The 27,649-nt window shown below is 41.0% G+C and overlaps 1 protein-coding gene across 3 annotated transcripts in view; it reads right to left on the bottom strand.

The window, feature by feature from the left end:
- ARMH3 (armadillo like helical domain containing 3) overlaps positions 1 to 27,649 on the bottom strand; it is a 186,325-nt gene that overhangs the window by 130,619 nt on the left and 28,057 nt on the right. For all 3 annotated transcript variants that reach the window (XM_059169113.1, XM_059169114.1, XM_059169112.1), the window contains exons 9-19: positions 25,649 to 25,705; positions 24,215 to 24,258; positions 23,077 to 23,137; positions 20,992 to 21,038; positions 20,371 to 20,446; positions 18,215 to 18,308; positions 14,791 to 14,892; positions 11,590 to 11,648; positions 9,541 to 9,606; positions 8,178 to 8,247; positions 7,061 to 7,121 (exon numbers count right to left, since the gene is read on the bottom strand). In XM_059169113.1, the coding sequence (XP_059025096.1) occupies positions 7,061 to 7,121; positions 8,178 to 8,247; positions 9,541 to 9,606; positions 11,590 to 11,648; positions 14,791 to 14,892; positions 18,215 to 18,308; positions 20,371 to 20,446; positions 20,992 to 21,038; positions 23,077 to 23,137; positions 24,215 to 24,258; positions 25,649 to 25,705 (737 nt within the window). The remainder of the gene's footprint in view (positions 1 to 7,060; positions 7,122 to 8,177; positions 8,248 to 9,540; positions 9,607 to 11,589; positions 11,649 to 14,790; positions 14,893 to 18,214; positions 18,309 to 20,370; positions 20,447 to 20,991; positions 21,039 to 23,076; positions 23,138 to 24,214; positions 24,259 to 25,648; positions 25,706 to 27,649) is intronic.

The following is a 27,649-nucleotide window of genomic DNA, read 5'->3' as shown; positions in this document are numbered from 1 at the left end:
TCAGGGTGGCACAGTCGTTTGAGTCTCTGACTCTTGGTTTCAGCTTGGGTCATGATCTTGGGGTGGTGAGATCAGACCCTATGTCAGCCCTGGGACTCAACGTGGAGTCTGTTTGAGATTCTTTCTCCCTTTCCCTGCACCTCCCCCTTGTACATACACTCTCTCTCCCTGAAATAAATCTTTAAAAAAAACTTTTTTAACATCCTCTAAAAAGGGGACAAAGGGACTTTTTAGAGAAGAGAAATGTTCTATACCTTGACTAGGATAGTTGTTACAAGGATGTATACATTTATCAGAACTCATTAAACTGCTCATCCCATTGCAATACTGTTTATAAATCCCTGGCAAAGAGAGTGCAGAAACACAATGGGCAGATCATGAAAGAATAATATGGAGAAAACTTGGATATCTGTAAACCAAGAATCTAAGTACTCAACAACATCATTTCTCAAATCAAGTTAATGCCCGCCCCTTCTACTTTTGCCAAAGTCGGGGGAAAGTCCAGGTAGACATAAAATCCTTGGCTGTGATGAGTACATAGAAAAACTGGAGCCTGTGTACACCGCTGGTGGAAATGTAAAATGGAAAAAGAAGTGTAGCAGTTCCTCAAAATGTTAGACACAGAGTTACCACATAACCACCCCCAATTCCATATATACACAAAAACCATATATCCATACAAAGACTTGTACATGAATGTTGATAACAGCATTATTCATAATAGCCAAAGATAAAAACAACCCAAATGTCTATCAACTGATGAATGGGTAAATAAAATGACATCAGCCATCCACACAACGGAATAGTAATCAGCCACAGAAAGGAATGAAGTACTAATACATGCCACAACACAGATGAAACTTGAAAACATTGTCACAAAAAGTCACATGGCATATGATCTCCCTTACACAAAATGTCAAGAATAGACAAATATATAGAGACAGAAAGTAGGCTGGGGAGTAGGAAAGAAGAAAAAGAAGCCCAAGGCTTAGACTCTATCCCTCTGAAAATCCAGACTCATCACACAAACCAAGATTCGGAAGAAATTGTCAGACTTCTGTTTTCATTCATTCATTCAACAAATATTGGCTGTTTACCAACTAAATGTCTAACACTTAGGGTGCGTGGCTGGCTCAGCTGGAAAACCATGTATTTCGTGATCCAGGGTTATAAGTTCAAGCCCCATGTTGTGTGTGGAAATTGCTTAAATAAATAACTTTTAAAATTTTTCCAAAAAAATTAAGTAAAATAAACATCTGGCCCTTAAGTCTTTTAGAACTAAGTTGTCAAACTCCTAGAAAGTAGACCCAGATAACCTGCCAGTTTTAGGCAAATGAAAGAGGCTTTTCCTCTTGAAAGTGGTTTGTTGTTGTTATTGTTATTGTTGTTTAAGATTTTGTTTATTTATTTGACAGAGAAACAAACAGTGAGAGAGGGAATACAAGTAGGAGTGGGAGAGAGAGAAGCAGGCTTCCCACTAAGCCAGAGCCCAACACCGAGCTCAATCCCAGGACCCCATGATCACAACCCAAGCCGAAGGCAGAGGCCCAATGACTGAGCTACCCAAGCACTCTTGAAACTATTTTGATATGAAAGAATGAGGCTGAGAAAACAGAAGAGACAAAAGAAGTAAGGCAAAAGAGCATAGCACAAAGTGGCTCGTCTACCTATTAGCCCAAATGTAATTCAGCTAAAGGGCAACTTCAAATAAAGAATACTTCTGGAGCTGGGATTCTATGCTCAGGTTCTACGGTTTTATTCTAGGACAAAGAGTAACCTAAGATCCTACTAACTTCAGCAGATAACGTAGGTAGCAACTTATAGAGAATCAATCTGACAGCTCAGGAATCAAGTGAAAATAGAGGCAGCTAATTTCTTCTTAGGCTTCCTAGAAAAGAGGGAAAGAGGAGGGCAAAAAAAAAGAAGCCCAAACAAAATAACACCACCACAAGGGTGCTTGGGTGGCTCAGAGGGAAACCTCTGTCTTCAGCTCGGGTCATGATTTCAGGGTCCTGGGCTCAATCCCTGAGTTAGGCTCTCTGCTCAGCAGGGAGCATGCTTCCACCTCTCTCTCTCTGCCTACTTGTGATCTCTCTCTGTCAAATAAATAAATAAAATCCTTTAGAAGGTTTAAAAATATTTTTAAATAATTCTCTTCTACTCTCTTAATGAACTAAGTTATATCAAAACTGCTTATCAAGTGACATAAAATATAGTATAAATCACCCCAATAGTTTCAAAATCTATTGCTGATTTTTAGACATTATGGTGTGATCGCCTGTTTGATTCAACTGTCACTAGCTACAAGATGCCCTGGTTCAAGCCATGATTTAATTTAGGAATATACAAACTCATCTATCAATTTCCCCATTAAACTGGTAGTCATTAGGTACCTGGTGCTGACAGGCTTGCTGTAGCCAGCAAAGAAGGCGGGATGCTGCCCAAACATGACCACCCATGCACAATACATTCCACATACCTGCATTTCTCACACAGCCTGGGTCTGGACCGCCTGCACCCTGCCTCTACTGATGATACCATCCCAACACTGAGCCCCTGTGGAGCAGCAAGGAGACACTACCTACGCTCCCACCCCTGCTGCTACGAATCTTTGGTTCAAAGACCACCCATATTCACTCTGACACTGTTCCTAAGCTCTGTTCCCACCCCTGCAGTCACCCAACTGGTGACATAACCGGCCTGGTAGTCTCAATAACTTACACTATTTACCAAGCAAAATGAAAATTTTAACAACTGCTACAACGTTAAAATATAGACCGGCTGAATTACTCCAAATTTATTGCTTCTTTGGGGTGTTTTTTATGCACGTAGTGGTTTCCTGAGAGTTTCAACATGAGACAGTTCTGCTTTAACCCGAAGTCTTCTTTGAAGATTTTTATTTTTATTTGAGAGAGAACACAAGTCAGGGGCGGTGGGAAGAGGCAGAGGCAGACTTCCTGCAGGGGCCCAATGTGGGGCTCGATCCCAGGACCCTGGGATCATGACCTGAGCCAAAGGCAGACACTTACCTGAGCCACCCAGGCGCCCCTAACCCGAAGTCTTCTTGTGTGGACCACTAAAGTTTCTACTTTCTTCCAGTGCCTACTCCCAGGTGAGAGAATCTCTTACTGAGGAAGAGTCCAAGTTTTCTGTGTTAAGAGTAACTTAAAGGAAAGTTTACTCTCCCTGAGACAATTTCTCCTCACTCCTAAATCCTGTGGCAGCAATGGGGGTGGCAGCAAGAACCAAGGAATACAGTGAAGAATGAAATTAATTGGTTAAAAGTTTCCCCACCTCTTACTGCTCCTAGCAAGACTTTTCTTTTTTTTCTCTCTCTCTCTTTTTGGTATACGCATCTTTTCCCATTATTACTTTACCTACAGCATTCATACACAGATGTGAAATTTTTCATTTCTGACCCAGATTCTGGTTTTGAATATTAAGTCTTTCCACACTCCTTATTTCTTCATATTTCAGCAGGAGGATTATGAACTTATCTGAAATGGTAGAAATTCATTTTGCTTTCACTTTCTCATTCTGTGGTATGCTGCTGAAAAGCAGTACATAATGAGAAGTGAGAGTAGCAACCTGGCCTGATGCCCAGCTGGGAGCAGAGAAGTTCACCTAAAAAGGACTTGATGTCCAAATGCCAAAAACTGGGAAGAGGGTTGGAGGAGGTGGTGGGGAGATCTGAATATATGCCCATGGGTAGTAATGAAGAAAGTGTATTCAGCCTGACGGTTGAGTCTTCCGCCCAGCCTCTGTCAGTTTGATGCCTCATTATCTTCTCCATCTTCCCTAACCTCAGGACATTCAATTAGAGAGCAGGTGGAAAAAGCAACTGAGAAAGCAACATAATACCAAAAGAGGTAGAAACTGGGGGGAGGAGGGAGTTAAAATATTTATGTAGACCAGGTTCACTGGCTGTGATGTGAGGGTCTGGGTAGACAGGCACATACCTGTAACTCTATGTGCTGAACACACAATCTTATCATGTCATCCCACCTTCAACTGTCCCCATCAGCCACTTAATCTCAGGCAACCATTTTTCTACTCACCTATGCTTCCTCCATGCACCCTCCACTCTAATCATCCTGAATTCCTTTCTACCTTCCAAACATGCCACACTTGCAAACCTCCAAGCTTTTGAACATGCCAGTCCCCTGCTTGTGTGTCCCTCCCCCTCTCTTCCACATAGAAAACACCCACTGTTTCTTCATGACTCAGGTCAAATGCAACCTTCTCTGTTATCTTCTCTGATGCCCCACTTAGCATTAGTCACCCTGTGCAAATCTTTTTGTCACTTATCACAGCAACAGTTAAGGGTACAGCCTCTGGGGTGACAGAGACCTGAGTCTCTCCGATCTAGGGAGTCTGAATCGTGGTAATGCAACTTAACTTGGTGTGCCACTGTGGTAGCTACCCTGCAAGATGGCCCCCAGTGGTCCCCACCTTCTGGCATTTACATCCTTACATAAGGATAGACCAACATAGACCAACAACTGTATCAGAGTTGGCCTACATGACCAGCAGAAATGATATGTCATTTGAGATTAGGTTATAAAAGACCCTACAGCTTCCATCCTGGACTCTCACTCTCTTCTTTCTCTCTTGGATTACTTGCGTTGGAGGAGGCCAGCTGTGGTGAGCAGCCCTCTGAAAAGGTCCACATGGCAAGGAACTGAGGTTTGCCAACAACTATATAAGTAAGCTTGGAAGCAAATTCTCCAGCCCAGTAGAGCCTCAGATGCCCACAGGCCCAGCTAACACTTTTTTTTTTTAAAGATTTATTTATGTATTTGAGAGAGAAAGAGAGAGAGAGCACATACACGAGGAGGAGGAAAAGGGAGAGGAAGAGGGAAAAAGTCCCAAACAGACTCTGAAGTAAGCACAGAGCCCAACATGGGGCTTGATCTCACAACCCATGAGATCATTACCTGAGCAGAAAACAAGAGTTAGACACTCAACCGAGCCCCCAGCCCCTTACCACCCACCCCCCACACCCCCGCCAGCTAACACTGACTGCAGCCTTGTAAAAAACCCTATGCCAAAACTACCCAGCTACGCTGCTTCTGGATTCCTCAACCACAGATATTGTGAGATAATAAATACCTGTTTTACAACCACTCAGTCTGAGGTCATTTGTACACAGCAATACATAATCAATACACTGAAGATGGGATGCCAACCACTTAGGATTTATAGTAAGAAAAGCTGAGTTCAAGTCTAGGCAATGGTGCTTACTAACGGAATAAACCTGGGCCAAGCACTCAGCCAACAGAGTCTAAGTTTCCTTACTCAGAAAATGAGAAAACCAAGACTGTAATACTACACTAAAGGTAAACAGCATATTCTAAAACAAGAACATAAGATAACCAAGCTACAGGGCACCTGGGTGGCTCAGTGGGTTAAGCTGCTGCCTTCGGCTCAGGTCATGATCTCAGGGTCCTGGGATCGAGTCCCGCATCAAGCTCTCTGCTCGGCAGGGAGCCTGCTTCCTCCTCTCTCTCTCTCTCTGCCTGCCTCTCTGCCTACTTGTGATCTCTCTCTGTCAAATAAATAAATAAAATCTTTAAAAAAAAAAAGATAACCAAGCTACAAATAAAGTCTGTAGTAAAACAAATCTGATCCCTAAGTGCTGAGGTTCAGAGACACATTAAACAAACTGAAAACTTATCTAATTAGTTTCATTTAAAAAAAAAAAAAAAAAAAAAAGCAGCTTTCATGGTGTTTGAATTAAAATAAAGAATCAGGCTTACTTCTAAACACCAAAAGAAAATACAAACAGAAAAATGAAAACTGTGGAGCACATGGGTGGCTCAGTCTGTTAAGTGTCTGCCTTTAGCTTAGGTCATGATCTTGCGGTCCTGGGATCAAGCCTCACATCAGACTCCCTGCTCAGAGGGGAGCCGCCTTCTCCCTCTCCCTCTGCTCTGCCCCACCACTCATGCTTGTTCTCCCTCTAATAAAATCTCAAAAAAAGAAAAAGATAAGAAAAAAATCCAAACTGCAACCTACTTACCTAAAAGTAAAATTTGTATCATTATTTATACCTAGGAAACCAAGATCAAAGTTGGAAGGCTACTCTATTCAGAGTAAAAGTTGTTTATACCTCTCTAGATCCCAGGTCTGTCTCTAGAATGAGGCACAGACACTGCTATTCACCAAACTGCTCTCTTGGTAAAAAAAAAATGGAGGTTGCAATTCTGTTGTCAGACTCAATTCAAATGTTTTTTAAGGAAAAAAAATATATATATTTGGGATCACACCATTGTGGCACAGCTGTTCTTGGGCATTAGATGTAAGACGAATGCAGAAACAGTAAAGGAGAGAGAAAGCCTGAGGACTTAGACTTTATTAAAATATGATGATTTTCGGGGCACCTGGGTGGTTCAGTGGGTTAAAGCTTCTGCCTTCAGCTTGGGTCATGATCCCAGGGTCTTGGGATCGAGTCCCGCATCAGGCTCTCTGCTCAGCAGTGGTGGGGGGGAGCCTGCTTCCTCCTCTCTCTCTGCCTGCCTCTCTGCCTACTTATGATCTCTGTCTGTCGATAAACAATCTGATCTCCTCAGGAGGCAGGAATCTCCCAGCCAGGTCACTATACATATAATTTGCCAAGCTAAAATAGTTCTGACTAGGCTGCTGGACTATGTAGGATAACAAGAGACCAAAAGCTCTATTTCTCTGGTCTTTCCCTACCTTCTAACTACTGGTGACTACTTTAACGCCAAAGCCCAGGGATGACTAAGTGGTTTGCTGGTATTCCATACCTTTGGATTACAATAGCCACCCACGATCACTGCTTCAGTGCATCAGCAATGTTCTTCATGTAGTGTGCCTAAAGTGATAATGAAGATGCGTGCAGAATCCAAACTGTGGTTTGTACATTCTCCTCCCTTCTGTAAAGATGTATAAATCTGGGCCATAAAATACTGCCTGACACTTCTCCATACACAAATGAGTTTTTCCTGAAGTGTACACAGAATTTTGTGACTATAAATTCCTATCACTCAATTCTGTAAAATAGATTTGCACACATTAAGTGAACCATGGTACTTACACATACAGATCCATAGGAAACTCCTTCATCATGTGTGTTACAATAAACTCTACCATCAGGTCTGAGGGGGAAAGGAGAACAATTAATCAATCAGAATGAAATGCATTTCATGCCTTTCAGTTGGAAAAAACCTCAGTATACCTTGCATTCATGCTGAATGACAACCACTAACCACATCTTTATTCACGTGCACTGTATCTAAGGTACTTGTTGCAACACTTTTCACCACCTGCCACTTGAAAGTAACAAGAAAATTAGCTCACTCTCCTACTTCCAGAAGGATACCTTGACCTACCAATAAATGCAGGTGCACAAGAGATTTCATTGCACAGATAATTTATACCATGGCACTAATGCAAAATTCCAAAGGGAAATCATATTCTGAGAACCGAGTGATGAGGCAAATGGAAAAGAAATTATGGATCACATCCATGTAACACTCCGTGTTAAGCTCTGAAGTTACGTCAGCCTATCTCACCTCACAATCACGCTCAGCCTGACAGATATTGATTGAATGGTCTGTGGGGCTTTGGGTCAATAGAGGCTTATTATATAGTCTTAATTACTGTTTCTAAAATCAAGTAGCTCTAGGAACCAGGGCTGAGTATCCAAGTGAAATGGGAGTAAGAGTTCAGATCATTCCCCTAAGGAAAACGCAAAACTGTGGGCAGACAAAATCACATAAGATAGAATCCCCTACTGTCAGCTCTGTCAGGCTCATCTCAGCTTAATTTACTCAAGAAGAAGTTTTGTATGTCTGATCTGTGAGCTTCAAGCCTCCTGGCCAGCTGACATATCAATCTGGACCAAGAAGGGAAGCGAAGAATTTAAAATTTTGATCAGGAATAAGATATTTTACAAATTTAAATCATGTATCAGGCTTAGACTGAGCCATTTGTCTCCGTGGAAAGATCTTTTTCTTTAAACAACAGAACCCTTTAACTGAGCATTCTATTTGTTGGAGTTGGTAACAACAAACATGGTTTCTTAGACCAGAGAAGAGAATTTACTTTACTCCCTCTCTGAGGGAGAAGCACAGCAACCAGGACCTACCCCTCCTCTTAATCATGAAAATCCGTCACTGGCTCAGAAAAGTGCCAATTCGGACGAGACTCACCCAGTACTGCACATACTAAGGGACGGCAGGGAAGGTTCTTGTCCGCTGCCTTCTTCCTGTGTCTCATAGGCTTCACACAAAAAAGAAATGAAATTAGTAGACACCTGAACTGACATCCAATGGCTCATCATCATGTTTTTCATGCAAATAAAATCACTACTACAGAGATGCTACCTTTTCTTTCTTTTTCTAGTCATGGGGGTGGGGTGGGGCAGGGAGGACTTGTAAATGCTTCTCAGTTATCAATGCAGGCCTGTGACAAAAACACAATTCACAGCAAGACAACAGCCCCAAAGGGCACTGGAGCATACTACAATGGGAAAGCTGTTGTTTTTATTTTGATTTTATCTGTACAAGTGACATTACTAACAACAAAAGAGGTATACTGGCATTTTTCTTTGATAAAATAATAAAAAGAGCAGAAGGTAACTGTGTAGAGGAAGCAACAGTAGCCCATTGCAAAAAACAAAAGTAAGTTTCAATATAAACCTCCAAGTGTATTTCTTTTTTTTTTTTAAGATTTTATTTATTTATTCGACAGAGAGAGATCACAAGTAGGCAGAGAGGCAGGCAGAGAGAGAGGGGAGGAAGCAGGCTCCCTGCTGAGCAGAGAGCCCGATGCGGGACTCAATCCCAGGACCCTGAGATCATGACCTGAGCCGAAGGCAGCGGCCTAACCCACTGAGCCACCCAGGCGCCCCAAGTGTATTTCTGAACATACCTCCAAGTTTTTTTTTTTTTTTTTTTTTTTAAAGATTTTATTTATTTATTTGACAGAGAGAAATCACAAGTAGATGGAGAGGCAGGCAGAGAGAGAGAGAGAGAGAGAGAGGGAAGCAGGCTCCCTGCTGAGCAGAGAGCCCGATGCGGGACTCGATCCCAGGACCCTGAGATCATGACCTGAGCCGAAGGCAGCGGCTTAACGCACTGAGCCACCCAGGCGCCCAACATACCTCCAAGTTTGAAGTAATTCCCTGATACCTGCATATTCTATTTCCCCCACTTCTCAAATGAAACAGCATCTGGTCTTAACTAATCAAAGATTGTACTACATTTTGAAATCAAAAGTCTTAGGCCCATCTCCTTGTTGAAATCTACATTACTGATACATTCTAATATTATTGCCATGGGGACATGGTTGTGGATCTTTCCATCCTCCCTTGAGTAAGAAAGAGCTCCATGACACGAAAAAAAAAATCCCAACAACAGGCTTGGGCCTGCTGAACAGCAGTTAAGCAAAAGCCCTTTAGTACAACATTCCACCCACATTTGTTCTAAGTAGGATCAATCTCATCCTCCCCAATCCTGCCAACATACCAAAAATTTCCTCTAAGAAAAAACAAGAAACAAAAGTCACACCTACCATTCTGTGTAAGTTTACTCGAAAATTCATATTGTCGTCATGCAAAAACGCATTTGCATACTGATCCTAAAAAAACAGAAATATGGAGAAAAAGTAAGGAATGAGAGCTATACTTGGGAAACTCAGTTTATCATCTATCATACTTGCTACAAATCCTTGGATTTCAAGAACTACTTTCAGGGGCGCCTGGGTGGCTCAGTTGGTTAGGCATCTGCCCTCCGCTCAGGTCATGATCCGTAAGTCCCAGGATGGAGTCCTGCATCAGGCTCCTACTCAGTCGTGCTTGCTCTCTCACTCTCTCTCTCATGTAAATAAGTAAAATCTTTAAAAAGGAAAGAAAAGAAAAAGAACTACTTTCAAGGACCTGTTAAGAGAGCTAATGGGCTAAGCCAAGAGTCTTAATGTCAAACCCTACTTAAACCATGAGCTTTTAATTGGGCGTAATTTCCCAGTGTGTCTCTAACTGGTCAAAAATCTCTCGGCAAATTACAAACAATAAAAAATTAAGGCACAGGACTCGAGGCAAATGCTGAGAGGAATCTGTTTTCCTATTCTCTCTTCCTTGCCATCTGCCCAAGGAGCCTGTTCTGTTTGTGACAGCTTGAAGGTTTTCATCGGGGCTGCAGGATACATGTGCAGACTCCACATGAGGATCCACGATTAAGAAGAAAGGTCTGCACTCTGCCGGGAATGGGCTTGGCACAGCAGGAGAAAACTGCTACACATGCAGCATGGCAGTACGCAAGACCCCGTCTATCTCTGGCTTTGCTGAAGACTGATGGGAAATCAAAAACCTCTCACCCACCAATTGGTAATGAGCATCCCTTGGCCCTTTCCCAACACCTTTTCTGAAGATCTGACATGCCTACAGACTCCAATTACTAGAACTGTTACAATTTGTGGAAAACAACTCCTTTAAAGATTTTCTTAGAAAGATTTTTGAAAAGCAATTACACCAGGTCCACTGCTAATAAGCAGCTCTTCTGTAACCATCTACCCATAACCTGTGAAAAGTAGGTCATCTTTTCACAGAGAACACAAAAAGGGAAAGAATAAACAAGATATTTACTCCATGTGGACCACCTTTACTATTTTTCTTGAGAGAGAAAAGATCAAAATAAGGGATAATAAAGGGGGTAGCTAAAGCAAAAATTTAGCTCTAAATTGACTCAAGTTCTGCCCATAACCAGGGATCTGCCTAAGTGATGCCATTTGGTCCTTGAGGTTTTCTTTTTACACTTGTGCTGCCACCAAGACTCAGGGTGAGTTTAGGCCTAATGAATCCAACCAAAAGAGCCTCCTTATAAAGCAACTTTTATGTTTACTGTCGGGCTCTTCTTCTTCATCAAACTGCAATCAGCCCAACTTTACTCAGTTTCCAATCTCCCTCTTTCATTTTTCTGTCTACCACCCCCCACAGGAAACTTGAGCTCCTTTTTTCATTTTGCTAAATGCAAAAACACCCAACATGAGCAGCTTCAAAGGGGCAGGGTTATTTCTTCTACAGAGGCTTAAATCTCATATTTATCTATCTTTTTTTTAAGATTTTATTTATTTATTTGACAGACAGAGATCAAAAGTAGGCAGAGTGGCAGGCAGAGAGAGAGGAGGAAGCGGGCTCACTGCCGAGCAGAGAGCCTGATGCAGGGCTCGATCCCAGGACCCTGAGATCATGACCTGAGCTGAAAGCAGAGGCCTTAACCCACTGAGCCACCCAGATGCCCCTAAATCTCATATTTAAAACCCTTAAGACCTCATGTCTTCCAGTTCAAAATTATAGCAATTATCATAACACAGTTCATTACTAATTCAACCCTAAATACTAACTGAGGCTCTACTATGTGCTAGACACTAAGAATACACTGGTGAAGGAACTTGCTCTCAGAGCTTACATTCTAGTGGGAGGAGACAGATGATACAAAGAGGAAAGATTTTCTCTCCTGACCTTTAGGATCCTTAAGGTCAGCAACAGGAGATGGGAAGAAAAAAGATAGCACTTTGTAAGAGATTAGCTAATATCAGAGGACGAGAGTGACACCTGACACCTACCTCTGCAATACACGTAAGTATAATCAGACAGAGTTTGCCACTGTGAAGCCGGTGCTCATCTGTAAAGAAAAAATAAACAAACCCTTCTCTCCATATCATCCAAACCAAGTTTCTATGGAGAATAAAGATGTGTGTCACCACAAAGATCATTTCTACTTTCCCCCTCCACACAAAATTCCTGAATGAAAAATCAAGAGGAATTCTTGCTATTCTACTAGGCAAAAGAATCCCCCAGAAGATTTTTTTAGAAAAATGGATAGCTAATCACCTTCCTGAGAATCTAATTATTATGGTTCCTACTGTCATGGCCCAAATCAGGGCCACGCCTTTTGCTTCCGTATCAATCCTTTGCTTCTGAATAGTCAGGTCTCTTCCCTTCCCCGCACCTTCTCATCTACCAACTTCAAGCACCACCATCTATAGCCACATCCCACAAAACCTAGAAAGGTTTTCTAACTGTTCTTAGCAAACTGGCAGTGGAATCAGAAACAAACTAACTGAAAACCAGGGTCCAGCCCCTGCATTTTACGTGTGCTGTGCACACTACGTATGACTGGGAAAGCTGTAAACGTTTCATCATATTTCTTTCCTTCTTGGCAAAGTTATTCACTCTACAAATATTTACTTAATACCTACTATGTGGCAGGCACTATGCTAGGCAATACAGATAGAGCACTGAACTGAAGAAAGGTCCCTGGTCTCCCAGAACTCACATTCTAGTTAATAAAAAAGAAGGCAACCTCAGTGGCAGGGCTTTAAGCCCACACAAATGACCAAGAAAGAGCTACTCCATCACTGACAATTACCACATCAAAGCTTATTTACTTTCCAGGATCTTTGTGGGTAAGGGGTGAAATGGAGGCGAGAAGAGGTTCATACCAGCATATCTAAAATGGACAAATGGTTATGATGCTTCAATTAGCTTTGACAGGACCTGGCTTGAAGTCCATTCTGAGAGAAGATCTATTAACAGATTACAGTGCTACAGAAAGGAGCTAATAGAACTCACCCTGACATTAACCTGCTACTTCCTCAAAGATAAAATCAACTAAAACCTGACAATTAGAAGGCATAATGGGGGGTTGTAGGCCAGAAATACATTCACCTCCCCTCACAGACACACAGTGTACACACAGTAATGATGGTAATACTTCCTTGACATTCCCTAGAGTTTATATCAGCACTCTAGGCACCCAGCAAAGAAATGCCCCTGCCTGTGCAAAACTAGATTCATGAGACTCTTCTACCTACCTCTAGCCAAAGAGTTTCTCTGGCACTATTCTCCCCTTCCCCAAAAGCTGATAAGCAACTCCTGTAAAAAAAAAAAAAAAAAAAGCCCGCAGCTATCTCTCCACTTAAAAAAAAAAAAAAAGTGTTTCTGAATACAAAAATAAGGCATATTTCATTACAAACTTTTTTATATTCAAAGAAGCACAAAAAAAGGACGATAAAAACTAAGTTTAATCATCCCATCCATGCGTCCTGTTAAGATTTTGGTAAATCAACTTTAAAATTTATATATAGGTATACATATATTTTTTAATATTTTTGCCTGTTTTAAAGGTTGAGCAGATACTCCTCCAAGGTGACAACACCCAAGTCAGAAGAACCTCAGGAAAAAAAAGGCTTTGAGGGCAGAGCTGAATCAAGGGAATGATAAAATTCTGCAGACTAGAGAAGACAAGAACTACTGGGAAGGAACACACAGGTAGCTTCAACATCATTAATATTTGTTCAGTTGAGTCTACCACTCACATGTTCATTTTATTATTATACTTTATAACTCGTGCTATTTATTATACTTACTAAAAACTTTATAATTTAATATTCCTATATATTAGAAGTATCTTTTCATAGGTATCAAACAATAAATATATAATTAAAAAGAAAGAGCTAAAATCTAGGGTGTGGGGACAGAGCAGAGCCAAGAAAAAGTTGCTTCTATTGCTCCTAAAATCATAATGAAATCCTGTTAGGGCATACAGAAGGTCAGGGGCTTAACAGCAAGATAGCTGAGCCAACGTAGCCACCCAGGAGACATTCCCCCCCTCCTCTCTCCCTCAATCTCACAGGAGCCATTTTTGAAATTAATTCTTCATAGTACCTTGCCCGTTGCCATATTTAGGCTGCCTGCTGGCAAAGACCTGACTGAGCCTGAGTTTAGAAAGACAGGCTGAGACCACTCATACTATAATTAATCTGCTCTCAATTTTGCCTTCCACTTTACATATGACAAAGTGACCAGGACAAACAGCTTTATATGATCATTAAAGCTAAAAGTAAGTTCTAAGGGCCTCAATTCACTGTGTTATATCAAGCAAAGCTACAAATTCATTTGTAGGGTCACATCTACGCAGTCGCTCTCTTCTGTGGTTGCTGTGACATTTCTAGAGAAAGAAAGGCAATAAAGGAGAAGCAATGGCCTCAAGAAACAGAGATACACAAAAGTCTTGCCATTCTCATCTGTCAGATCTCACTTGCCAAGTCTCAGACGTGCACCATCTCTATAGCTCCCAATGGACTGAATTATATGCTGGATAGAATCTGCTGGGCTTCCTCCCATTCCCTTCTCACACCTAGCCCAAATATTCCCCTTCCCTACCATCAATTAAAAAATCACAGAAAGATCATAAACAGATGAACAGCAGGAAACTAGAGACAATAAACTCAAACTTTTCCAACAGCCAGTCCTCTTCTGCTTCCACTCTGCATCTCTGGATGGGTACTGACACTTCTATTTTAAGTGTTAAAGAACACTGTCCCTCTTAATCTCACCTCTTCCTACTGTACTTGATACAACAGTCCATGAATTCTCACCACAAGCTGATGCTTCCAGTGCTTGTCCTCAAAAGGGAATTCCCTGAAGTGTGCTAATCCCCCCACTTCCCACACAAAAGAGTTTGCATCTACTTACCAAAATCTGCTAAAATGACTTGCTAGTTTTTGTAGAGACCATTTTTTTTTCCTGTTCTATTTTTGAAGTACTCCCCCTCTAGCTCCAGGTTTTCCCAACACCACCTAATTGCCATCTGGCAGTGAGAAATTACTGTTTTCCAGTAATCAGGACCATCACCCTATACAGGAGGCCCCAGTGCTTTATTCTGTCAAAGCTTCAAAGTATTCATGCTGCTCCTTAATTCTAGCTAAATCACTGCCGGCCACACCCCCTGCTTCCTGAGCCCCCAAAATAGCATGCCTTACCTTTGGTGTCCTGCATGACAATCGAGCTATACTTCAAGAATGTTATCAGTAGATTACTGGTCTGTACATCTGCATCCAGTGGGAGTTCCACAGAACTTATAACTGGAATAGAACAGATGAAATGCACTTAGCCTACAACATATTGCATCTAACACTTCTACCTACATAGCCAATTTGCAAGCAGGCAAGGGAATCACTAAATAAACTTTTTCCACAAAAGAGAGAGGACTAAGTGCTTATAATAAAACCCTTAGCTACTGTTCCTAGACCTCTAGAGCCCTTCCTACTCCCAAGAGTAAGGCCAGTACCCTTTTCATAATCTAAAAGGGCCAGTCTCCAGGAACAGTGCTTTTCTCCCCACATCCTAAGAAGGGTCTTTTGATTCCACTTCTAGTCTCAAATAACCCAAAAGTGTTCAGGGCCCTTCTGAAGGCACTCTGACTTGTACCTAAGGGAAAGATCTGTATTGAATATAAATGAGCCTTGCTTTGATGAGTCTCCTGCTTAAAATAAATGACAATTCATTCCTAATAAGGAGAAATCTTGCTCAGTTCTGACAAAAAGCCTTTAGGCTGGAAATACCCAAGATGGAATGGAAAAAAGTTACAGCAGAACTATATTCAAATTCTACTCCTTAATCCCTTTCCCCCTAAAAAGGAACCTGAAAAAGAATACCAAGCTGAAAACAGGTGGGCATTACTGACTGAGACAACCTAGAAACTGAGTTGTATTTACCCAGCTGCTTGCTATTTCCAAAAGAAACTATCCCTTGTCCCCACTCTCTGAGCCACAGTCTTAATGAACAATGAGGGACCAAACCAGGGCTGGGACCCACACAGAACAGGCTTTTTTTTTTTTCTTTTTCTTTTTTTCTCTACACCCAACATGGGGCTTGAACTCACGACCCTGATATCACGAATGCCATGCCCTACGAACAGCCAGCCAGGAGTCCCCAGAATAGTCTTAACGTAGATTTTTCAAGTTTCTAAGACTTTAAATTAGACTTACACATATTGTTAACTGTTTTTACACTAAGACATAATATAGAAGCAAAAGGAGACTCATGCTGGCTCAGACAGGCTAGAGAATCTATAGCTTTCTACTATATTTTTACCCACAGAAGACTCAGTTGAGTTTGGGATATTATTCATAATATATATTCATAATCACAATGGATCCCTCTGGAGTTATTACGATGTATGCTGAGAACATTTATTAACAATGGGAAACATTTGTATATAATGGTTCCATAACACACAACAAGCACAACAAAAGCCTTGTAAGAAGAAATTAGCATGCCCAATCCTTGGCTCTTTTCCCACAGTTCAGCCCCCCAAAACTAATAAAAGACAAATATATTTTTATGTTGAAATACTAAAAAGTCTTAACTCATACTATGGGTTAATGAACTGAAACTTTCCACTCAAAACTCCAGCCTATTTTGAACCTCAGGGCCCATAATCCTTCCTTTGTCCCATACAAAGAGGCATCTAACTGGTGAGTGGAACTTTTTTCCCACTCACACACAGCAGTAACTGGAAAAATGTCTTATGTAATATGTAGAAATATAGAAGTATATGTATTTTTAGTTTACCAGAAAGTCCTCTCATGCCAAGGCTGAGTTGTCAAATGTCAAGTCTGAGCTGAGAACAAATGTTACATCTAAACTGCTGGCTTTTAAAAATAATGGCTCCAGTGACATACCTTTAAATATAACTGGGCCACTGAGCACCACTATACATAATTGAAAACAAAACCTGAAACAAGGTTATCATGCTTAGCATCCCTGTAGAAAGGAAATGAATCAGGAGAGAGGAAAAAGAACAAAACAGAAGAAATAGAATAAAATCCCTCACAAATTAAAATCTCGTTCCTAAAGAAGAGTTATTCCTTGATCTTTGGCTTCATAATTCTTCCCAGCAGCCTCTGTCAAGGGAGACAGTCATTTGAAAGTGGGCTGACTCCATCTTCCCACTAGAAAAAATAAAAGCTCACTGGTTGTAGGTAAGTAAGCACAAATCCTGCCATTGCATAATCAAGCGTGTGGGTGAAAGTGTTCACAATGAACAGTTTGAAAGGCTCTGAAGCATCCAAACCCCAACATCGCATGGGACTCAGATAGATAGATAGATAGATAGGTAGATATTTTTATATATATACGGCTTTTGATATCCATGGTAACTAGGCAGGCTTCATCCTTAAAGAGAAACAACAGTATTTCTATTGGATTTTTCAGTGACCTGAAAAAGCAGAGACAAGTAGGCAGTCCTTACTACTTGCTCCTTCTCATTAAGATATTTTGGAATTTGGCTTTCAGTTCTAAACAGATCCAATTTGCTACCGTAGACTTGAATATCAATGGCACCTCCCTGACACATTTCTGTACCAACACCACTTTCACCACTTTCAACTGCCACTGCCGCATGTGCTAGACGAAAATTTGAAGAAGAAAAAGCAGATCAAACAAGGTCATTTCACAGACCACAGAGAGGCACAGAGAAAGGACTGAAGTTAAATTTCCTGTTTCTCTACCCAAAATACAGTAAATATTTTAGGCAAAACACTGAGTATTAACAAAGATTATTTTTAGATTAATATACTCTATCAAACACACTTAGATGACAAACTTCATTGGGGAAAATTCATAATTTATTTCCTGTTACCTTGTTCTTAAGTTCCAGCCATAAAATTTATAAAGCAGAAATTCTGTGTGGGTGGGTGGGTGTATTTTAGGGTGAGAAGTCTTAAATACCCACCAAATTCTCAATTATAATACACTCAAAGCTTATTGTTTTCCCACTGGAAGGGCTAGCAGATACACACCAGTGAGTAAAATCCTGAGTTCACTTTCTCATCCATGTACTCAACAAGTCTTTATTAAGCAGTGACTACACCAGGAACTACATCAGACAGACAGCAGTGAACAAAACAGACATGGTCCTTGTCCTAACCCATGTCCCAGTTCTTAGTCTCAATTCTCACTATCATGAGGGGATCCACTTATTTTTCTGGTCTCAATTCCCTCACTTGGCCAATGGTAACATAAGATAATATTACTATCTTATATTCATGTCAGAGAGATAGTCATAAAATACCTCATTGGAGCCTCACAAGTACCCTAAGAGTTGCAGGATGCAGATAGGCATTACTGACCTCAGAGGTCTCTTTCAGATCTAGCACCACATGATTCTACAACCATTCCCTGAGGACAAGTTAGAGTTATGTAGCTTCTTACACAAAGAAAAACACATGACTTTCTTTTCCAAAGCTTCCTTTAGAGTTTTAGAAGTCCTAAAAGACAGCACCTCGGAACAATTTCTTAGCTGGAAGAATTAACAACTGTGTTCTTTGTTCAACACAGCTATGCTTACCCTGAAAGATTCGAGATCATATTAGTCAAGAAAACAAGAGGTGGTGGGCTTACCATCAGAGGAGGGCGGCGTGGTCCCAAGTGGTGTGGCTGGGGTTGCAGGAGCAGGACTGACAGGGGTTGTCACCAAGCCCATTTCTGGATGACTCTGAAAGAGAACAGAAGCAAGAAAGAAAAGACATAACCCAGTTCTGAGTATCCTCTCCATAATATCCTTTCGTATTCCTGGCCTCATAATTAGACGGAATGCTCACTTAGGAGGGACTGCTTTTACACTGAGTTCCCCTGAGAACCTGATTCCTGTTGATGCTTACTGAACTCTAATAAGAAGCTCTGTGAGCTAGTTTTCTTTAAGCAAGTAAGTTTCCATTACATAAATTTTTCTGCAGAACCCTGCAAAAAAACTGAGGTAAACAAATACATGAGATTATTCCAGCAAAAAAAAAGGGTATTTGAGTCCTATCTGAACCTGGGCAAGGACTGCTCTCATCAGACTCTCATCAACCTAAAACATATCTATAGACTGTTCTGATGACCACAGAGTTGACTAGTAAGTACAGACAAGGCAAGTAGATAAAGTACTATAAAAAAGAGCTATGCAGACAGCACCCTCCCTTTTCCACAACTAACAAGAGTATGCAGGGTGGAAGCAGACACACCGGGGAGACATCCACTGGGACCAAAACAGACAACTCCTCTGTTCCTGACCTTCCTTAGCCATCTCTGTCACATGAGCTCTTAGAATTAAGCTGGGTGGGGCGTCTGAGTGGCTCAGTGGGTTTAGCCACTGCCTTCAGCTCAGATCTTGATCCTAGGGTCCTAAGATCGAGTCCCAAATCCTGCTCCTTGCTCAGCGGGGAGCCTGCTTCTCTCTCTCCCTCTCCCTGCCATTCTGACTGCCTGTGTACCTGCTCTCTCTTCTCTGACAAATAAATAAATGAAATCTTAAAAAAAAAAAAAAAAAAAAGAATTAAGCTGGGTGATGGCTACTCCCTTCTCTTCCTCAACAGCTTTTTGCAGTGTTCCACCTCCCTCATCCTCCTTTAAAATCAGCTACAGAATTCAGGGAGCAGACAAACATAATGGGAATAGTGGATAAAATCTCTTATGTTCTCTGGATAAATAATAAGTGTCTTTCTAGGCAGACCCCAAGCCAGAACACTACTTTTTAAGCATGACCTCATTTTTTTTTGTTAAAACTCAGTGATTCCATATACATCTGCCCTTTGAGAAAAAGGCAAAAGCAAATGTTCTTTTTAAAGAAACCTACATACATATTTTAAACACTCTGACTTTAGGATAAAAACATTTTATCAATTTTTAAAGACATCCTTCATGGACAGCACTTGAGTTCTCAGCCCGTTTTAGTCCTCTTCTCTACCAGCTACTGAGGATATCCTAAGCTGCATTAAGTGACCCAAGACTCAGTATTCTAGGACATCCAGCTTTCAACATTTGTAGACCATTTTGTTGTTGTTAACAGCTAACCTTATGGTAGACCAGATATTTTTTTACTTTTCTTCTCTGGAAATTAGTGAAATAATAAGACAAGTGACTTGGCCTATTTTTATCTCTAGTTTTTAAAGTTTTTTTTTTTTTTTTTTTTTTTAAAGATTTTATTTATTTATTTGAGAGAGAGACAGGGAGAGAGAGCATGAGTGAGGAGAAGGGCAGAGAGAGAAGCAGACTCCCCGTGGAGCTGGGAGCCCGATGCGGGACTCGATCCCGGGACTCCGAGATCATGACCTAAGCCGAAGGCAGTTGTCCAACCAACTGAGCCACCCAGGCGTCCCTTTATCTCTAGTTTTAATTCCACAGTGGTTTAGAAAGCAGAAAGCCTGACATATGGGCAGATAATACCAAGGGATTGCCAGTGAACAAAAAGAAGTAATCTCCACTCAAAATGAAGTAATCTCCACTCAAAATGAAGTAATCTCCACTCATCTCGGTTAACAAAATCAGGAAACTGGTCAAAAGAATTAGAAGACTGGTCAAACCCAATACTTTGCATTTTATCAGACCCACTTCAGCACCAGATGGAAACATACATATTTCGAGACAGCCTGAAGCAAAGACAATTGATGAACCTCTGTTACTATCGCCTACCAATACAAAGCAAAGTTTAAATGGGCACAGCCAGATACGCTTTTCAGTGAAGTGAATCTGTATGAAATTCAGGGAGAAGCACTGGAGTTTTTAATATAACCAACCTGAGCTAACACTGTGATGAAGTTACGATTTAAATGAACAGCTTCATAAAGTGCCAGAAGGATGGCCTCATTGGTTCTAAAGAAAAAAAAAAGAGAGAGAGAGAGAACAAATTAGAGAGGCTCTTACAATAGAAGAGTTCAAACAGTATGATCAGCAAGATACAATTTCACCCCAGATTCTCATTACCAATCCCTTTGCATTTCTAATGTTCCCTTTATTTCGTCTTAGGGTTTATATAAAGGGTATACAGGCAAGGAGTCAGGGCCTTAACTTTATTTAATTCCTTAGGACTATTTCTTATCTACTTCATTCCCTATTTTCCCTCTCACTTTTCCACCCCAATCCAGTTAAGTCCTTCACTGGCTCAGACACCCGGCCTCTTTCATTTCATTCCAGAGACAGCTGGGAATCATTTATCAGCTTCTTAGGTCTCCACAGACATGACCAAAGTAGTGGTTTCTAAGGGTCCACTCTTGTTTAAAACCCAAGAAACACTGGATAAATCACCATGAAAGTTTGAATCTGTAAAAGATTAGCAAGAGGTAACGTTTCAGATTCACATCCAGCCAGAGAGCCCACACTGAAGTTCAAGTCACTGCACAAGAATGTGAGGCACTTACTGTACTGAGATCTTCTCATGGGCATCTGCTATGAACATGCTGCCCACCTGTGGAAGAAAAGAGGAATTGCATGCTTATAGCACAGAAATGGGAGAAGAGATCTGTGCTTACGAAGCCTTTGATCAGTGAAAAAATAAGTGGCTTGCAGACTGAGGGAACATGGAACTCTGGCCCACCAGGCATACAGACCAAAACCAGCCCTATTTCAAGATCTTCAAAGATTCACAAGTAATAAAATGAAATAATGAGAACGCCACTAAACTATCTTCCCTTAAAGGGCCTTAAAAAAGAACAATCAGGGGACCCCTGGGTGGCTTAGTCCTTAAGTGTCTGCCTTGGGCTCAAGTCATGATCCCAGGGTCCTGGGATCAAGTCTCACATCGGGCTCCTTGCTCAGCAGAGAGCCTGATTCTCCCTCTGCCTGCCATTCCCCTTGCTTGTGAACTCATGCGCTCTCTCTCTCTCTCCCTGACAAAGAAATAAATAAAATCTTCTACAAAAAGAACAATCAAGACCTTTATCCAGCTCTCCTTTTCAATGTGTAAATTTAGTTAACTACTGACATCAAGTAAGTGTTAACATAGACCTCCTCATCACTTGGCATCTTTCCTGAAAGCTGCTTACTTGAAGTCAGAAACTCATGCAGATTACCACAGAAAGCACACTGATTTCATACCCAATATAGTGCCGTCTTCAGTTTGAGTTTCAGAACAGACATGTCTATGTGAGACCCACTGTCCAGCTTTCAGATCACAAAATCTTTGTGTCACATGCAGGGGAGCCAAATAAGTAAACAGAGTAGGTTGCCTTCAACATGTGTAACATCAGAGGCACTGAGAAAGATGGCTATCCCTCTGAACATACCTTTCCATCTGCCTACTGATGTTCCCAAACTATGCAGCTGGAACTTCCTTTGTTCCGTACAAAACTTTTTCTTCCTGGCTAAAAGTCAACAATCCCTGGAGCAGTTGTATCTAATTCATTTAACCAAATACCAACATAGCACTCACTCATACTGCTCTGACCTCTGACAGACTTTACTCATTTATGCTTCAAAGTTAAAGAGCTTAGCAGATTCTTTTCTCAGAGAAATCTCTGAGAAAGGAGGGAAGAAGACATAGGCCTTGGGGAGAATAAATGCCCATTTCGGGAGTAGAGGGATGACTGTTTTTTGCAAAGAACTCAAAAACTATCTTACCCTACAGGTCACTATTTGAATAGTAATATCCAAGGAAAAAGACTTTCTGAATCTGCCTAGATTCTAAGACCAACCAGATTTATCTCTTAAAAAATTAATCCTAGAGGGGCACCTGGAGGGCTCAGTCATTAAGTGTCTGCCTTCAGCTCAGGTCTGATCTCAGGGTCCTGGAATCGAGCCACTCTGCATCAGGCTGCCTGCTCAGTAGGAAGCCTACTTCTCTTTCTCCCACTGCCCCTGCTTGTATTCCCTCTCTCTCTGTGTCTCTCTCTGACAAATAAATAAATAAAATCTTAAAAAAAAAAAAAAAAAAAAAAACTAGTCCCTGGTTATCTGGCCCAAAATGCCTATGGTGTCAAGGCTGAGAAACCTTGTTCAGAAGTCTAACCAAATGGACCAAACTTTCCTAAACTAGGGACCTCTCAGTCCATTAAATCTTTAGAGGAGTAGCTCAAATCTTTTCCATCAATCCCTTGACTTTAGGACCAGCTCTGAGGAATCAAGTGTCTATAGCAGACAGCAAAAGAGCACTTGGGGCTACACTCAGATCTAAACTCTCCTATTCAATACTCTGCAGGGTCAGTTCTCAAACACAGCTAGCTCTTCAGGAGGCAAAAGTTTGACTTAATATGTATGCTTTTTTAGCCTTTAAAAAACTGAATTAATTAATTTGAAAATATCAGTCCCAGGGCAATCACAGCTCTCCTTTTCCTACCTTACTTGGGTTTGGAAATCAATAAAAGAGATACAGCTCTCAAAAAATCTGCTCTGAAACACTCCCCTCATCATGCCATCATCTCAAACATTTGAACTTCTGAGTCCAAATTTGTCTACCCCTACAGACCTCTTAAATTCCTAGCAGGACAGAAAAAACAAGTCGGACTTACCATATTTGTTAAAGCAGAGAAAAAACCACTCTGGTGTTCTTCTTCCTTGTCTTTATACTGCCTGAACAAAAATAACTAAATTCAACTTTAGTATTACTTATTAGGTATGTCTTTGTCCTTGGCATTCTAGGTAATCAGGGCAGGGCACTCACAGAATTCAATGACTCCAGAAAACAAAAGCATTGTGACAACCCAGCCATAGCAGTTCCCCCTGCAAGCCAAAAGGCATGCATCTGCTCTTGAGGCAGCGTGTATCAAAATGCCTGGCTACTCTGGGAGAGACTCAGAAAGCAAGCTGCAAACGTGTGAAACTGCTCTAACATATGGCTGATCCAGTTATTTCCCAAACAGACTATTACTTGAAAAGTGTAACAGTGAAATTACTTTCAGGCTGTAACAGTGAAAATCTTGTTTGTTTTTGAAGGAAGAAGAGGGAAATCTGTGAACTAAACTATTTGTGGAGATGGGGCAGATTTGAAATTCCACATCTAATTGTGTGTGAGCAAAGTCTGAAGAGGAGCAAGCAAGATACTGTCTGGCCCTTGCCAGGATTGGGAACACTTCTGGTTTCCATTCACTGAACACCAGACACCTTCATCATCCAGAGCAAGAGGGAAAGCAAGCGTCAATGAAGAGAGCCCCAGAAAAGACAAGGACTCTGGGAAATTGCAGTTGATTCCTGATGAAAAAGCAGCATCCATTAAACTAGAGCTAATTCAGTACGTTTTCTCTTTTTACTTATTTTTAAGTATACAAAATGCGGTGCTTTGCAAATTTTTTTACATAGAAAATTGTATTTGTAGGATACGTGGCGCTAAATGGAAGAGCCTTCTTGTGGCTGGAAAACCAGTTAAAATGCTCTGCAATAAAATATCAAAGGTTTCAAAAGAATGTGCCCAATTGCTTAAAGAAAAGCTGGACACTAATTTGGTGGCGACTTTTCCCCTGGTATTAGACACAACCCCTGCTAAGACCATCAAGCTGAGCTATAGCAAATATATCTGCCAGAAGCTAAACCTAAGAATACTCTTCTAGGATAGGTAAGGGAAGTTCACCCAAGCACTGGAGCAAATCTGTTTTCTACTCAACCAATTCAAATGAAAAGGAGACCCTTTCTCCCCTGTGATGGCGGACTTACCTGTTGTACTCAGATAAAGCCTGAGCAATCACAAGCCCCATTCCCTAGGTGGGGGAAAAAAAAGATAGCACAGATGAAATAAAGGGCTGGTGGCAATGCCAGGCCAGAAAAACATTAAAACACTAATTATAGCCCCACAGTCCAGATTTTCCTGATCTAACTATCTAGATCTTACTTAAGAGAGTAATAAGGGGTGGGGTGGGGGGAAATGGTTCAGCCCAGATCACTGACAATTTCACTGGGATCATTTTTACCTCAATAGAGAAGACTAAGTTAGAATCTTCAAACAAAAAACTCTGGTATGTCTCCAAAACAGTCACAATAAGAGTGACAATGAGTCTCACACTAAATGAAGGTGCAGAGAGACAAACCACTCTTTCAGGCCACAGGAAAACAGGAGGATAACAGGAAGAAGCATCCAATAAGTGTAAAAGTGACTTATCAATTTTCCCTTTAGAACCTGCTAATAAACGTGACACAAATATCAATTCAGGCCACGAGGATGAATCGTGTATGGGCTGTTGTTTTTTTTTTCCCCATAAGGGAAATCAGAAGAATGAAGAGGGCAGGATGCCAGACACCTCATCATCTTCTTCCTCCCTTACTCAGAGAACAGGTATTATTTCCCAAACTTTCAAGGACATATGTACACAGATTATCTTCCATGTTCCAGCTTTACCATGTCAAGCTGTAAATGCCATCTGGCCAGTTCTACAAAAAGGGATCTCCCATAGGTTAGTCATCCAAGTCTTGATTTGTTTTCTTTTCTTTTCTTTCTTTTTTAATTTTCAGCTTTATTGTGGTATAACATACAAAATTAAAATTATAAGATATTTAAAGGGTACATTATGCTGATTTGATATATGATCTAAGCCTTCTTACTCTTGGGAATGTAGTTTATTGACTCTGTAGGATCACCAACCTCAGCACACTAGAACATGAAACAGAACCAACCACATCATCATGATGGGGCTAAATGGAAGAACCTGCTTGTGGCTGGAAAACCAGTTAAAATGCTCTGCAGGGGCGCCTGGGTGGCTCAGTGGGTTAAAGCCTCTGCCTTCGGCTCAGGTCATGATCCCAGGGTCCTGGGATCGAGCCCCGCATCGGGCTCTCTGCTCGGTGGGGAGCCTGCTTCCTCCTCTCTCTCTGCCTGCCTCTCTGCCTACTTGTAATCTCTCTCTGTCAAATAAATAAAATTCTTTAAAAAAATAAATAAATAAATAAAATGCTCTGCAATAAAATATCAAACTTTCCTTCCATGACGAGAAGATAAAATATAGTAAGACACACTGATGCTCTAAAATGAAGTATCGATTCCCTCTTTATAGCCAGTTGAAATTAACACAACAGCTCTCTGTTCTAAATATCCACTGAAAGTGAGACCACCAAAAGCAAGTAATTAAAACAATAACACAGGATCCATATACTTACATTGAGTGTAGCCTCATCATCCACAATAGACAGCTTCACAATATAAGGATTCACAGACTGTTAAACAAGAGACTCAAGGTGAGTGTGACTAAGTTAAGAACCCATTAGCTATTTAACAAAATGTTAACAAAAATGGTTCTATAAGGCCCTCTGTAGTGATGCTCCTAATACCCAGTCAACCCATCCTGCCAGCTAACTCCCCCATTTCCAATAAATCTCTCAGCGTGCACAGCAATCACTAAATACACACACACACACACACACACACACACACACACTCCAATTCTGTTCTACTTGCATTTTTCTCCAGGTGGACCAGCCCAGACCTGTGTCTTCTACTTCTCCCATCTTTCCATCTTATTTATTTCTAAGAAGTGAACACTCCACAAAACTCACTTTGTCCTATCCTGCCAATAATCTGAGTCCACAGGGACAGCAATCTTGGGAGGAACATAAAGCTTCTTTGCCATAAGGCACAAATTTATAAGTTGCTAACTTACAGTCTCATCCCAAGGGCTCCCTTACCACTCCACAAACTATATGCAAGGACTGATTCACCCACCCGTAAAACAAAGCCACCTTGGGGGTGGAAAGTGGCAGCTGCTTAACAGCCAGAGAGGCCATTTATGGATCCAATACCCAAATAACACTGCAGGGGAACTGAAAAAAAGGATGTAATTACCCAAACTACAATCTGGTCAGAACACTGGGATTTAATGACTGTCCCATCACTTATAGCACTGGAAGATTTCTTGAGTTTTTCTAGACCCAATCTCAGCTGGGCTGCATATGGAAATGGACATATATTTAAACTCATTAAGCAGTTGGGCCATCTCCTACTAGTGGGATGAGAACCAATGACCTACTCACCTTGAAAACATCCCATACATGGGATGTGAGGAAAGACCTCATCTAGATCAGACACCAGTTCTAACCCAAGGGAAGCAAGGAACAATATTGGTAGTTTTCACAGCAACCAAGAAAACTCATTACTGAGAGATTTGGAAACCCCCTACCTAGACCTTATTTAATCAAGTTTCTGAGGGTATCTTTGGAATGTCAACTGGGAATAGACAAAGAGACAGCTTTGCTTTCTTAACAGCCCAAATGTATACATGGTTTTCTACAACACAGCCCAAGAAGGTAAAATCCACTCTGTTTGTCACTTGACCTGACAGAGGAAGGCTCTCCACACTGATTCCTATAACCAGCAGTCAAATCCTACTGATGCCACAGATGTCAGACAAGATCCTATGCAAGTGGATCCTCAGAAAAGAAAATCTGCAGCAGGCTGACCTAGAGATGCCATGATGAAGAGAACAACAATAGAAGGAGCAGGCCACTATTTCTTGGCATAATTGTTTAAAGTTCTTATCCCTCACCTTCCCAAAAGTCCACTGTTTTAATTAATAATAAGGATCATCTGATTAACAAGAACAACCTATGCATTAGCAGTTGAAGAAAAGGTAAGGGGGCAAAAAGCAGGGGTTTGAGTTCTAGCTCCTCTACTAGGAGTGCCAACTCCTTACTAATTGTGACAAGAAAGGCACATTTATTAACCTAAGCTCAACTTCCTCATCTGTAAAATGTGGGTATTTTCTTTCTCAGGGTTATTAGACATTAATGACATTAGACATGTAAAATCCTCAGCATAGTATCTGGCAGATGGTAAGGACTCAATGATTGGTACCTATATATTTTCTCCTTTAACATTTTTATTACATTCGAAGAAAGCTTTTTAGGGGAAAAAAAAGGACAGAAAAAGAAAAAGACCAATTTGCAAGTGGACAATAAACAATTTTGTAATTTCTTGGAAACATCATGTTTAGGATAGCAGTTGGGGACCAAGTCATTCATCATAGGAGACTGAGTTCACCGAGAAGGCCGGGATCTTAATACTGTGAAAATTTCTATTCTACCAGATATTGAGTTTCCTTTAACACTATACACCTATTGTGCTGGTCAGTCACATTTTTAAACTGAAGGCAATCTACTTTTCAC

This window comes from Mustela lutreola, chromosome 4 (assembly GCF_030435805.1).
Source record: "Mustela lutreola isolate mMusLut2 chromosome 4, mMusLut2.pri, whole genome shotgun sequence".
In the NCBI taxonomy this organism is placed as follows: Eukaryota; Metazoa; Chordata; class Mammalia; order Carnivora; family Mustelidae; genus Mustela; species Mustela lutreola.
The sequence above is the reverse complement of the archived record's forward strand: the minus strand, read 5'-3'. Positions and strand labels throughout refer to the sequence as shown.